General features: G+C 45.8%; 1 protein-coding gene across 11 annotated transcripts in view; it reads left to right on the top strand.

The window, feature by feature from the left end:
* The window catches only part of arhgap23a (Rho GTPase activating protein 23a), a 69,866-nt gene that overhangs the window by 41,355 nt on the left and 14,641 nt on the right, over positions 1–13,870 (top strand). For 8 of the 11 annotated variants that reach the window (XM_018660579.2, XM_018660577.2, XM_051073973.1 and 5 more), the window contains exons 2-7: positions 660–863; positions 4,025–4,049; positions 4,442–4,534; positions 5,475–5,553; positions 6,786–6,846; positions 8,479–10,117. In XM_018660579.2, coding sequence (XP_018516095.1) covers positions 660–863; positions 4,025–4,049; positions 4,442–4,534; positions 5,475–5,553; positions 6,786–6,846; positions 8,479–10,117 — 2,101 coding nt within the window. Of the gene's footprint in view, positions 1–659; positions 864–4,024; positions 4,050–4,441; positions 4,535–5,474; positions 5,554–6,785; positions 6,847–6,921; positions 7,765–8,478; positions 10,118–13,870 lie in introns of those variants that run through there. The other 3 variants (XM_018660574.2, XM_051073969.1, XM_018660580.2) reach the window with 2 other exon arrangements.

The raw sequence follows: 13,870 nt of genomic DNA, 5'->3' as shown, positions 1-13,870 counted from the left end.
TTTAGAGAGCGGGTGGAAATCTGCCCTGAGTTCAGAACACCCCACCCACCCCACCACCCCCTTCTGGACCTTCTCTCCTTCTGATAAGACCAAGGTCAGTGTGGTCAGAACTGGGTGAAGCCTCCACATTCCCATGCTGCCTTTGTGGCCCTGTCTAGACGGGGCCCTTCCTGATTGTGGGACCCCCCAGGTGTGTTTATGGGCTATTGTTCTAAGGCTGGCTGGCATGCAGGACTGACCTGGTTCTAGGCCACATTCAGGACTCCATGAGGAAGTTGCTAATGTGCCCAGCAGTTGATGTCACTGGTCTGGAGTCTGAGCATAGAGTCGCCATGTGCTTCTCCAGGGAGTGGTAAAGTGTGACTTCTGGAAAACTTAAATATTTCTGGTGCTAATTATGGGAAAAGTGGCATTAGATTATTAACTTCTTGAAAGTTTATAGCTAAGAACGTACACATGCACACTTGTACATTTTATTTTTACATTATCTTTATCACATGTGTACACTTGTTCACATTTCTGCAGATTTGGGCCCATAAACGTCACTGGAATCACACACTTCAACGTGAAACATCTGTGAATGATGGTGGTGTATATTTTCTGGATGTTAACCTCGGTACTGTCGTATTCACCTTATTTCTCTCCGTCTGTGTCTGCAGGCTAAGGGGCGGAGGGATGGTCTCTCCTCAGCTGGTGACAACCCTCGGCCGCCGATGGCGACCCGGCCGGGAAGAGAGGGGGTCGGCGTGGGCTGGAAGGGTCCCCGGACGCTGGTCCTCCATAAGAACTCCCAGGGTTTCGGTTTCACGCTACGCCACTTCATCGTTTACCCTCCAGAGTCCGCCCTGCACACCAACCTCAAGGTGAGACCTGCGGGTGTCTACACGAGCTGGAAATGTTTGAGAAATCACGTTTCAGGATGTTGAACTGTGTTAAATATATACAGTTTTATAGAAAGCTTTCAGTAAGTCCTCTTTTCAACTTTCAAACTAAAGCTCTTAACAGGGCATTAAAGAAAGGAGCAAAAGATTTGGAGACGTAATAAAGGTGAGAAGAACAAAATTTCACTTTGTATGAATATAAAAAGCACCTCCATACCCTGACAGACAGACTGGTATGAACACTATTAGTCCTAATTCTCTACTCACAAGTCTTATTTTATTTTCGTCCTCGGTGAAATCAAGATTGTTCTGTTGTTTTGGAACGAGCCTCCATGTGAGCGAGTGGTTATTTAGCTCTTTGAGGTGTGGGGGCAAACGGCTCCAGATGTGAAATTGAGGGATATGGAGGCTGGGGTGGGGTGAGCCAGCTGAAACAAGGACTCTATTATTATTCCGCCACCCCACCATCCAGCAGCTGCAGATAGGAACACAGATTGAATGAGATCTGTTGTCTTAGCCTGGTACCACGGGCTGGCACTCAGTGCCGTACCAGGCCGGCCCCGGACAATAGGCCCACTGCTGGCCTTTGGCCCCACTTCTGTCCTTGTCTCCTCTTCCTCGAGGGTCACATGGTGTTTTTGGACAATCGGAGCCACAGAGCTGCCCGTTCTTATATGAAGAGCCTTCGTGGAAGTCTCCCAAATTGCCCTCATAGTGTCCAATTATCAGAGGCCTACTGGGTGCATGACCCAGTTAGGAACTCATTACACGGTGTCTGCAGGTCCTGAAAGTCTCCAAGGGGCTTCAAGTTCATTATCGAAAACAAAGACCCAGACTCTTCTTCTGTGGATCCCAGCAGAGTCCTCCTCTGTCTTCACTTCTCTTACTTCATGCACCTGTAACTTTGTGGCTTTCCTTTCATGTACCGAGGCTCGGAGCTTCAGTCGTATGTTGTTTTCTGAATAACTCTAATTGTAAGGATGATGGAGACAGATGCTGCGGTATAACTACATTACCCATCTACAGAATAGGAGGCACCTGATGAGCAACGTTACACCACTCAAATCAAATAAACCTCTTGCAGTAAAAAGAAATTTGTCTGAATATGAGACGTGCAGTTTCTCCATGTCAGAACAAAATCGACATTTTAAAATAAACTACTTTCAAAGCTGAAGGCATTGCACACTTAATTATATTCTTTAAAATGGTGCAGTTTCATAGTTAACTTCCCAGAAAATGACATAAGCCCATGTAATTAAATGTGTCCAAGTATTTTCACTCTCCTTTGTCTTCCAAAAATGTTGGAAAAACATTATAAAAAGCTCTTACGTGCCATGGTAAATGTTAACATGGGCGTTACAGTGACCCAGTGGTTTAAGATGTGGGCCATGTAGCTGCAGCATCTCTTGTTTGGATCTGGCTGAGGGTATTTTTTTGGTTGTCTTCCTTCTCTCTCTCTCTCTCGCTCTCTACATTTCCTGCCACCATCTCAAATATCTAATAAATGACAAACATGATTTTATTGTATTTGGCAGAGCTAAAGGTTTCATTTCCATGGCTACAATTACAGTGTGTTTTTTAGTTTCATCACAGGTTTCAGGTATCAGAATATGTAGGTTTGTACATGTAAATACTCCCCACCAGCTGGCTCAGAGTGTGCAGGTGTTGACCCAGTTGGGTACAGTATTTGACCCAGATACCGTGTCGTGTGCCCACCTCTCAGTGTCTCCTCCTCCACCCTGGATGTGGTCAGACTTGGGTATGGTCGGTTGTTGAGTGTCCCCAGCTCGGAGCTCTATTCTGGGGTCGGCAGCTCCCCTTTCTCTGCCTCTAAACCCCCCACCATTGTCTACAGAGCCTGGAATGAGCCCACTCAGCGCAGCATAAAGCCAGGCAGTAGTCAGCCCACCGTGCCCCTAGCCCCAAACTGTCCACTCAGCTTAGTACACCCATGTGTGTGCGTGTTAGTATATATATATGTGTGTGTGTGTGTGTGGAGGTGATGAGACAAACTGCATCTATAAAACCAACCGCCACCACCGTCCTCACTGCTGACGCCTCCGTTTGTTTGCTTCAGTGTTTGACTCATGACGTCACGAGTACCTGCAGACGGTCTAACCTGAAAGTCCGTCTCTGTGTTTTTGGAAGCTGCTCTCCAACATTAAAAACTCATAAAAACAAACCTGTCAGTGTCAGGAAGGCTTGGTTCCAGATGTTGGGAAGTCACTGACATTTAGGGAAACTTGTAAACGCTTCAGATGACATAAAGATTACTGGGAACTCCTGCTGTGATCTGAAGTTAATGGAGATGTAGGTGTCAGGTTTTTTCACTCTTACACTCTGAGCCAGTGACCTGGGAAACAAAGCTGAGAAAAAGTAGATTTTATTTATTGACTTCCTTCTATCAACTCAGTATTGCAGACCTAGCTGTGCCACTGTGTTACGACCTGGGTCAAACTGCTCTGCTTGACAAAAGAAAAATATGATGGTGTTCATAGATCATTGGTAAATCCATCCGTCCTCTTTTTGTTTAATGATTTATTATGTTGTTAGGACTTATCATTGAGAAGTGCTGACAAAAATCAGTATCATCATGTATGAACTGTGTCCTACAACCCTGAATCAGCATTTTGGTAAAATTCCTGCCTGTGAAAGCAGTAATAAACTTTGTTTTTGCCTTAATTCACCTGAATATCAGATGCTGAATGACCAAAAAGTGTCCAGCCCAGTTAGAGTGAGACAGAAGTTGTTGTTATCGGTCTTTCTTTTTGTGGTATAGCCAGGTTTCTTGGGCTCTGTCTTCAGATCTTGATAAACATTCCAGAAATCTGGGTGTCAGTTTGACAAACAAATAAGCTCTGTCTCTCTTTTGGAGATCTGGCGACCATCTTACATCCTTTTATTACCTCTTGTAACTCTCTTTATGTGTGGAACATTCACATTCTCCCCATTTATCACCACTTTTAAATCCTGACTAAAGACAGACAATTGCCTTTGAGTTCCCTCAATTATTTATATGACAATAAAGTCGTTTTAAGTTCGTCAGTTACAGTAAAGCACTTCTACCGTGGTTGTTTCCTGTAAATAATTTTGACTTGACTTGAATTTGAGCTGTAATTCTTTGTGTTTCTGTCTTTCTGCAGGATGAGGAGAACGGTAATGGGAAGGGTGAGTGTCTTTAATCTCTGCCCGTCTCTTATCATTTCATCAGACAACAAATAAACCTTATACAGAGAGATAACTATGATGTAATGAGTTGGCATCTCCTGTATTCCCTCATGTCAACTCTGCTCTGCAGCGTCTTTACGCCCCCTACCGGGCATTGTGTAACACTGCATCTAATGTGATTAAGTCCAACTGCACTTACTGTACAATAGACATTCATATGAGAACAATAATAGAGAATAAATGTTAAATATTAATATGCCAGGAAAGTCAGGTCTTCTCTTTAAACACCAGGAGCAGCCTGAACCTTTACTTCTGTTTTCACAATTCAACATTTTTACAATTCAGCAGGTTAGATCCCTGATGTTTGCTCTTCTTCTTCTTTCGTCATTCAGGGTATCAGAAAGGTCGGCTGGAGCCGATGGACACCATATTTGTGAAGAATGTGAGAGAGAAAGGTCCGGCCCACCAGGCGGGCTTGTGCACAGGTAAAGGGAACATATGGTGCAGGAAGCATTAACATCCTGATTTGCATTGGAAATCTGTTGGGGAGAGCTCCGGTCACGTGTTGCTGCAGACATGAACAGATGCACGGTCGTATGAATGATGCACTAGAGATGAGGATTTTGTTTTTTAACGTCTCTGTCACTGATACAGTGCAGATACCAGTATGACAACTCCAATTCTTGAGTGCACTTGAATGTGACAGAGCTATTGAAGTTTTCCTGTTGTGTCTTGCTGCGCTAGCAGGGCTGCAGTCCACTCCCACCGGCTCAGACAAACCAAACCAGTACTCTGAGCACGGTTAAACTCGAGCTGTCACATCCAGAAAGTCACATACCAGCATGAACATATGCAAACACACACACTCTGAGCTCTGTATGTGTTTCAGCCTGCACGAAGTCACCATGAATGCATACAGACCTTCATAAGACACTAAGCTGTGGTGACATCTCTACAACTTAACTGACTTAAAGGTTATGTTTAACTGATCAATATTGTAATCTCTTACAGGGAGCTCATTAAACAGATTACATTTTGGTGAATAATGCTTGTTTATTATAATAAATGATAATAAAAACTATAAGATTAAATTTGAATTTGTGTAAGACTGAGGTGTGGCAAACACAATACATCAGCTTACACCCATGCCTAATACAGGTTTAGTAGAAATTAGACACACCTTGGCCAGTGGAACGTAGATAAAAAGATTATTCAGAAACGGTTGCAGTGATTGAAAATGCAACATTTTCCAGCCAAATGTTCTTGTTTTGATTGCTGCCCATTTCCTCTTAATTTCCAGCACAAGCCTCGCTCTTTAATGGAAATGTGTCTCTGCTGTTCAGTGTCTCTCTGGCCAGGCTTGCACTTGCTGAAGAAGTCCAGAGCTCAACCAGTATGATAATATAGTATGTCTGTGTTCTGCAGGGGATCGGCTGGTGAAAGTGAACGGAGAGAGTGTTCTAGGAAAGACGTACTCGCAGGTGATCGCCCTCATTCAGAACAGGTAAGACCTTCTGTCTGTTGCCACTATGAGCCTTTGGTTTGTTGATTTTGTGAACCATCTGTTTGCTTTTACTTTGCAAGCTTACTGTAGAGATGACATACACCTAGTAACTAGTATTAGTTTGACCTGCTTTTCAGAAAGAGTAGCCTCAAGCAGTGTGTGCTCAACACACTCATGCTCTACATGGTCCCAAAGCCCCAGATACTGTGGTTCTTCAAAGGGAGAATTATGGACTAGACTCATGTTTTAACACCAGTAACGTTTTATCTGGTGACTGGTTTTGAATCTTAAAACAGAAACTGTTTTAGCCTTTTCTGAGCTGCGTTTCCATCCAAATGCTTGGGTTAAACTCTGAAATGTGGTTTTATATATTAACCCTCCTTAGTTGCTGACCACTTGGTAGAGCCCAAAATCCACTGGGAGGTCAGAGGTCACGGGCAGCTACAGCAGGAGAACATGATCTGACTTTCTCTCTTATTAGTGATTGAAATACCTCAACTCAGGATATCTGTTGATATCAGTTCCAGTATTGAAAATTTTTCCCAAATTTAAAATCTGTGTATCACACTGTATGGAGCACATAAGGATGATTTAGGCCAGGGATTGCTGTGATGCTAAAATGATTAGTATTTACAGCTGTTTACTTATCAGTCCAGAAGTAATGTTGCAAGGTCAGCATCAAACTTCAATCCTTTACTTGCAAAGGGCCGGCTCCAGCAGTGAAAGCATCACCAGCGTTAACTCTTGTTTTGTTTTTGCCTCTACTACTTTACTTTTGAAGTTAGCATGCTAACCAGCTAGCCTACCACTTTGCAATTGTGAATCACTTTAGGGTCCAGTCTGCTCTCAGTCCAACATGAGAGGATGAAGACCTGGTGCTACCCAGAGGCCCTATTCTAACCTCTTATAAACACTATGATGGCTGAAGTAAACACCTTTACTGAAGTCAGTATTAGTCCTGATACCAGTTCGGTGAATCGGTGCATCCCCAGCAGGTGCACACTTTGGTTTGAATTTAGTGCAAGCTTTCCGTAAATTGGTCGGATGTTTAATTGTTAAGGTGAATACAGGGTTTGGTGAGGAACATGTGTCTATTTACGTGTCTCACACTTTGTGTCAGGCACCAGGTCGAGATTTTGGCTGTTACCTCATAACGTTTTAACCTCCTCCTCACTCTGTGTATTTTTCATCTGTATCTTTGTTTATCTTTATTCCTCCCGTCCTCCCTCCAGTGAGAGTGTGTTGGAGCTCTCCATTATGCCAAAAGATGAAGATGTGCTTCAGTTGGTAAGTGTGAGTATGGGATTTTTTTTCACGCACCTTATCCTCAAAAACACCAAACTAACCTACATGCATCGTGCATGCAACACTCACATACACGCTCTGTGAATGCAGACAGGTAATATTTGTTGAATTGTTTCAGGACACTTCAGGAAACTGTGTATTTTGCGGTGCTTGTTTGCAGAGTTGAACCAGGATTCACCCCGTCACTGTCAAAGAATGTGGTGATTTTGTTAGAATGGCTGGAGAGTGACTCAGAGACTCTCCGCTCTGTGTTTAGATTACAACACACATTCATTAAAAGCCGCTGGTATCCGACTGTTGAGGCTTACATTTAGAAAAAAAAAAAAAAAAACACCTCAGTGCTCGTTCACACACCCATGTACTGTTCAACACATTTTTGGCGCTCCACAGGTTGCTCCATGCTCGCTCACATGATCAGACATGCATCATCCCTCGTCCCTCCCACTAACCTGGAGCAACATGTCAACACACAATAACCAGATCACCAGATTTTGCTGATCCTCCGCACACATGGAAGAAACATCAGCGTTCCTGCCAAAAGAGAACCAAAATTGGGTTCCTCCATTTAAGTCCACTGCCATGTTTTAATATCATAAACCCACTCTTGTGTCCTCACACTCCTCCCCTTCGCTGCTGCGCCTGTATCTGCTGCATTCCTAGCATGACATCACCAGAGCTGTGCCTCCTTCCACACTCCCACAGGGTGGAGTAAGACAGAGAATGAGAGGGAGGAGAGAGGGAGTTTGGAAGGATCCGACAGAGGGGAAAACAAGATCAACAGATCATGAAAAAAAAGTTTTAAAAAAGAAGAAATAAGCAGAAGACCGAACGCGCCTGAGAGCAGGAGGGTGTGAAGTTTGAAGGACGGCAGGTTTTAGCAGCAGGGTTGTCGTGTCAGGAGTGTTGGTGAGGATACGTCTCCTGTCCTGTCCTTTGCCTCTTCCTCCTCTGTGTCTGTTTGTGGTGAATACAAGCTTAACACACAGGCTGAGGAGGTTTTTGATTATTGTGGACAGTGTAGATCAATTAGGTAAACCTTGAAAAGTTGTAAAACTATGTGATTTTAGTCGTGAAAGCAGAAAAAGGATTGTTAGCAAGTTTGTTTTTGGTTTTTTTTTTGTGCTATGAAGCTAAGTGAGAATTCTAAGTGATGCTTTAAATGTGACAGTGTGACTAACTGATAATCAGTTAATTCTGAGCTTGTTGTTGGCACTGGATTCTCTAAAAGCAGCGCAGTGAGTATGTACAGTATGTCCTGTGTGTATACACAACATTGGTGAGGACATATTTGCAACTGGTTGCTGTGCAGTGAGTGTTGTGGCTTTTGCTTAAGGCGATTCTTGCAGTTTTCTAGTGAGCTAGCATGTGTTTGTGTAGAGAGCTGAGGCCCTGGGGACAAACTGTGGCAAAGGGGCTGAGAGAGCATTTCACTTTAAGACTTGTTGTGTAATGTACAGAAGCACGAAGCTGTCTTATAGAGTTCTGGTTATGGTCTGTGTTGTTGTCTAACTTGTTTACAGTGAGAGCACATATTGATTTAAAGTCGCCATTGACACATTCACCTTTTTGCTTCAAACTCTCTTCCCATCTGTTCATGTCTCATGTGTTTTCTTCTTTAAGGCATACTCCCAGGATGCCTACCTGACAGGCAACGAACCCTACGCAGGGGGAGCTGAGAACCTCCCGCCACCACCCCCCCTCTGTTACCCACGCACCAAGACCACGCCCCCTGCCGGAGCCCCTCCGTCTGCCCCCATGGGCCAGAACCAGCTGGATAACTGGAGTCGCTGGCCAGGCTCTTCCAGCCCGTCTTCACCCTTGGATAACCGCTCTGCTGTGGGCAGCCCCGCCAGCTGGCAGGAGGGGCGAGCAGGAGAGCCAGGAGGTGTGGGTCACAGCAGCCCAGCTCACCGCACAGAGGAGATCCAGTACGGTATGACCAGCCAGCAGCCTCAGGGCCAGACCAGGGGGCGCTCCTACTCCTCCTCTTCCTCGTCAGGAGGCCCCCTTTCCAGCCCGCTTCAGGTCCACTACCCCAACCACCACGCCACCAGCTCCGCGCAGCCCCAGCCACGAAAGTCCAGCTCGGCCTGGAGCAGCCCTCCCCTGCCCCAGCTCAGCCACAGCCGCAATGAGCGCTGCCAGCAGGCCCTCTCTGACTGGTACTACAGCCAGCTGCCTGAGCACTCAGGACGCTGCATGCAGACCCGCCACCGCAGCTACTCTCAGGACCGGCTCAGTGAAACCAGGAGGCAGCAGCAGCGCACAGGTGGCTGGCCACACAGCGCCTCCCAGGACACTCTGCTGTTATTACAGCAGTCAGGACCAGGACCTCACGGAGAGCCCTGCTGGTCATATGGGGACTGGGAGGGGGGCCCAGGCAGGGGCCACCCTGCCTCTAACTACACTCGAACTCGCTCTGAAAACCTTCTGGCCCAGTACGATCGTCACGGCCGCTCGTTAGAGATGCTAGACCGAGCAGCAGCTGGAGTGGTCTCACCTCGCTTTGAGAGGCCTTCGTGGCACCAGCAGGCTCCCCAGCCGCCCCCCAGGACTGACGCCTACCCAAGGCAGGGGAGCCATTTCGGTGCAGTGCAAGCTCCTCCGATGCCCAGACACACACAGTCACATTCTAAACACCACCCACAGCCCCACACCCAGGCCCACCCCCAGCCCCAGACCCAGCAGGCTGCCCCCCAGACCCGGCGGCTTCCCCCAGGGCAGAGCATGGACGACCAGCCAGTAGGCTACCGCAGCTACAGCCCCTCTTTTTACCGCAAGACGGGCCGCATCATGCAGCAGGCCCACTCTTTCAGGGACCCCTCATACTCTGGCCCTCACTTGAACTGGAACCCAGCGCCTAAAACCAGCCCCCCGGAGGGCACAGCGGCACCCATCACCTCCTCTGCCGCATCTCCCCTCGCCTCTGCCACCCCCGAATCCCAGGACAGAGCGTACAGGCCGACGAACCACGAGAGGGAACGAGGGTCAGTGGAGGGGCAGGCGGAGGCGGTGCCGCAGACCCAGGAAGTGGTGCTGAGGCAGAAACCTCCCACCGGGCGGAGGAACGCCCACGGCATGCGTCACCCCCACTACGCGTTGCCCATGGATGGGCTAGAACCCTCTATGTTTTCTTCTGATCCCCAGGACTCAGCCCCCGCCCCCAGTTCCACAGGAGATGTAGCGCCACGCAAACCGAACGGCAACCTCGCCCCCCTCCCCATAGAGGATGACTCTCTGGCCTCCATCCCCTTCATAGGTAAGTGGGGAGTCTCTGCACCTCACTCTGAGTCTCCTCTCTTATTTCAACCTGACTGACCTTTAGATTTCATCACTTCCATTATAAAATGAAATCCATACTTAGTGTTTATTAAATGTTAGTGAAAGCTTAACTGAGAGGAAATGCAAAGCTATAATTCAGACAAAATTAGGAGTTTGGGGGAAAGTGTGTTTTCTTAATTTCCTTCTCGTCGGAATTTCGAGGCTCCAGGCTTTTCTCAGATGCAGTTTCCATTCTCTCACTGAGATTCTGCTGTGTGTGTGTGTGTGTGTGGTGTGTGTTTTGTCTGTGAATGTTTTCGTTGGGTAATAGTGGTACTTCCCCACAGTCTTACAGACAGTATTACTAGTTTTGATTGAATCATATCTGATGGGAGTTTGCTAATCCTGCTGCCTGCCCTCTGCCTCTAAGGTCACCTCACTGTGCTGAGGAAATGAGGTGGAGTCTGACTTCCTGAGTGTGTGTGTGTGTGTGTTTTTGTTTATGTGTGAGTGTAGGGCAGTGCTAGAGACTTGCTGAGGGCATGTGTTGTATCAACCTTTCTGTCGTCTTTTTTCTTGTCTTTTAATCAGTTACAGTTTTTTCATGTTTTAAGATTTTCATTTATCAAATTAGAAAAGCTGAGCGGACATACAGGTTTAATAGCATCACAAAAAGAGTAGTTTAAGATAAATAATAAATAATTAGTTAATTGAGAAAAAGTTGGATTAAATTAATCAGATGCAATGAAAAACTCTGATTGGTCATTTGCCCTGTGCCTGCAGAATGTGCAGGTCTGTGTCTACATGAATATGTACAGTTATGGCCGACATATGTTGGTGTCAGTGGGAGGGAACTGTGATCATGTCGCGGCTTGTTCATACTTCTGAAAAAGACTGAAAGAAAAGGGGCTCTGCGGGCCTCAGACTGCCTTGTATCGCTTGACGTGGACAGCAGCCATTAAGTCAAACCATAGGCAAACGAAGTTAGTCAGACGAGCCATGCCTCCGTCACCCTGTCACAGCCTGAAGAAAACAGATGCTGCTTCCCCTAATGCCGAATAGATTCAAATCAGCTGACTTGGACGCTTTGACCCGACTTGGAATGACCGTCGATATTTGAGCCAAGCCACTCTCGACCCAAGAAAGTCATTTAGAGAGAGAAAATCCAGTGGATCAGCAAACCAGGAGGCATCTCTCTCTCCCTGCCTCCCTCTCTCTCAGTCTCAGTCTGTCTGTCAGAACACATTCTTGCCTCGTCCCTTCACCTGAATTAAATGAAACCGTGTAGTCAGAGCTGCAGGCCGGGACACGTTTAATGGCCATAAACTGAAACTAGACTAGTTCCTCCCCATAGAAAAGACCTAGCTTCTCTTCTCTTTCTTTCTTCATCTTCTCATCTCCCTGACAGAGATGCTGATATGATCTGAGGCTGTTTGAGAACATGTAGTTTAATAGGCTGTTGTTTCTTATCTGTGACGTAGTGAGCACAAAGGAATGTTATGTCTGCACGCAGATGTGTTTTTATGGCGTCTTGTACGGTGATACCAAAAATTTCCCAAACTAGATCAAGTATTTCATTTTTTTCTATTTTAATTGCTCATACAAAGTGAATAAAACAGAAGAATCATGTCAACAGATGCAGTGTTTTACTCCGTGCCCACTTTGAGTCTTTCAACATGAATCTAAGCTGTAAATTAGCAGGAGGTTTTTGTGGCGGTCCTTGCGGGGAACAGTAGGGGCCCACACTCAGCTCCCGCCCTCAATGCTTCTATTGTGCTGCTCTGGAGGATGAAGGGGTTTGTGTGTCTGTGTGGGGGTTCAGTCTATGACTGTCTTTACTGGCTGGACCCTGAACATGACAGACCAGGACCAAGACCTTCTGTGCTGGCTTCTGTCCTGCTTCCAATGGGCTTCTTGTCCCCTGTGGCTTGTCTTACAGGCACCAGCCCCCTCTTTTTCCCTCTGGTTTTCTGGCTCTCAGTCTCATTCTTTCTCTTTTTTTTTCTACATTTCTGGTTTTCTTGTCTCATTTTTAGTTGAGGCATCGAACCTTTTTGGTGCTGACCAAAATGTAACCATAGCCCCTATTATAGAAAACTGTCAAGTACCAATAGCTGCCATCGAATGCTTCATCAGATTTACTGTTTTCTTTATAAAGCTGAAACAGTTAATTTATTTATCAGTTAGCCAAGCAACAGTAACTATTGGCAACTACTTTGATATTCTATTAATTGTTAAATCATGTTTATAATAACTAGATCCAGCTGCTTCATCATGACAAGTTGCAGGTTTTTTGTGTCTTATATTATAATAAACAGAGTATTTTTGCAGTGTGTTCATTGCAGCCTTGCGTGTTTATCTTTAATCCAGCTCTTACCCATTTAACCTGGGTAAGAGCTGCTGTACACTTTTTAAAAAATGTAATCCAGAGTGATTTCTGAAAGAGATTTGTGAATTTTTTTAATCCTTAAAAAAAGTTAAAAAATCACCAAACTTGGAGGTTTGATTCATTTTCACAGTGACAGCTTGTGTGTAGGTGAGATTTTAGTCTCTCTTATTCCTTCCTTTTTTAAAACTTTTTCCTGCTTTTCCTGCTCTCTCCTCTCTCTCATATAATCTCTGATTGCTGACTGTCATGTATGAAATAGTACAGACGCAGCAGGACATAGAGAGCAGCAGTGTGGTGTAGTATGTTGCTCCCCTCTGCTGGTCCATCTCTGTCTCGTGGCTCTGAGCTCACTCTCTGGCTGCTTGTTAATGATGGCCTTTGTTAAACCCACAGCCTGGCTATTTCTGGGCTGCGCTGTAAACAGGCAGATTCCTCATCCCAGATTGGGAATGTTTTCCGACTTATGTCGGGCTCTAGTATGCACAGGAGTGAAGAATAGAACAGCAAGGGTGGGAGATGGAAGAACGCCAGAGGGAAGGAGAGACAGAAGGAGAGGAGGAAGGGAAGAGAGGGGATTGTGAAGGATGTTGGGTCAGTAACGTTAGATTAGGAAGATGCAGGGAGGTCGGAGAAAACGAGAGCAGGAGTGAGGTTAAAATGGAAAACTGATAAAAACCCACTAAGAATTTTCAGAAAGGACCATGTGGTGGTCTGTGGGGGCGGATCTCAGACTGAGTCCTTCCAGTCTGCAGAGCTGTCTGAGGCTGTGCTGCCCTCTGTTGTTTCCACATGGAGAAAACCCTCGCAGCATTTTCAGCCCTGACAGTTTAAAATGTCAGCGGCGAATCCAGCTGCTCCTCACTTTATGCAAATAGAGGGGCCGGCCTCTAATCCCCTCTGTCTGTAAGGAAGTGTGAGTGTGTGTGTGTGCATCTGTGCAAGTGTGTGTGTGTGTTGTGCTTTCATATCCTTTTACATCAGCTGAAACTGTTGAAGATTTGTAGCCTTGTGTGACCTATAAATCTGCTTTATGCCTTTGTCTTCTTGAACAATGACGCTCCATTCAAGACAATAAAATTACCCTGTATATCCACATTCAGTTATCATCAGTACTCTACTCTCTACTAGTTGGATAATGTCAGTTTCTCTTGCATGTATCAGATCATACATTACAGTAGATTTCACAAAGAACTGAAACCTGGAACCAGTAAATCTCTGTTACAAAACCCCCCTCTGTTAGCTACTGAATTGCTCTTCCTATGGCAACAGGAGACTCAGGTACTGCGTTATGTGTAAGCTATTTGCCTTTTATGCCATGTGCCTGCGTGATTATTTGTCTGTATAGTCAGGTTGCAGATATAT

The sequence above is a fragment of the Lates calcarifer genome, linkage group LG11 (genome assembly GCF_001640805.2).
Source record: "Lates calcarifer isolate ASB-BC8 linkage group LG11, TLL_Latcal_v3, whole genome shotgun sequence".
NCBI classification, from domain to species: domain Eukaryota; kingdom Metazoa; phylum Chordata; class Actinopteri; family Centropomidae; genus Lates; species Lates calcarifer.
The sequence above is the reverse complement of the archived record's forward strand: the minus strand, read 5'-3'. Positions and strand labels throughout refer to the sequence as shown.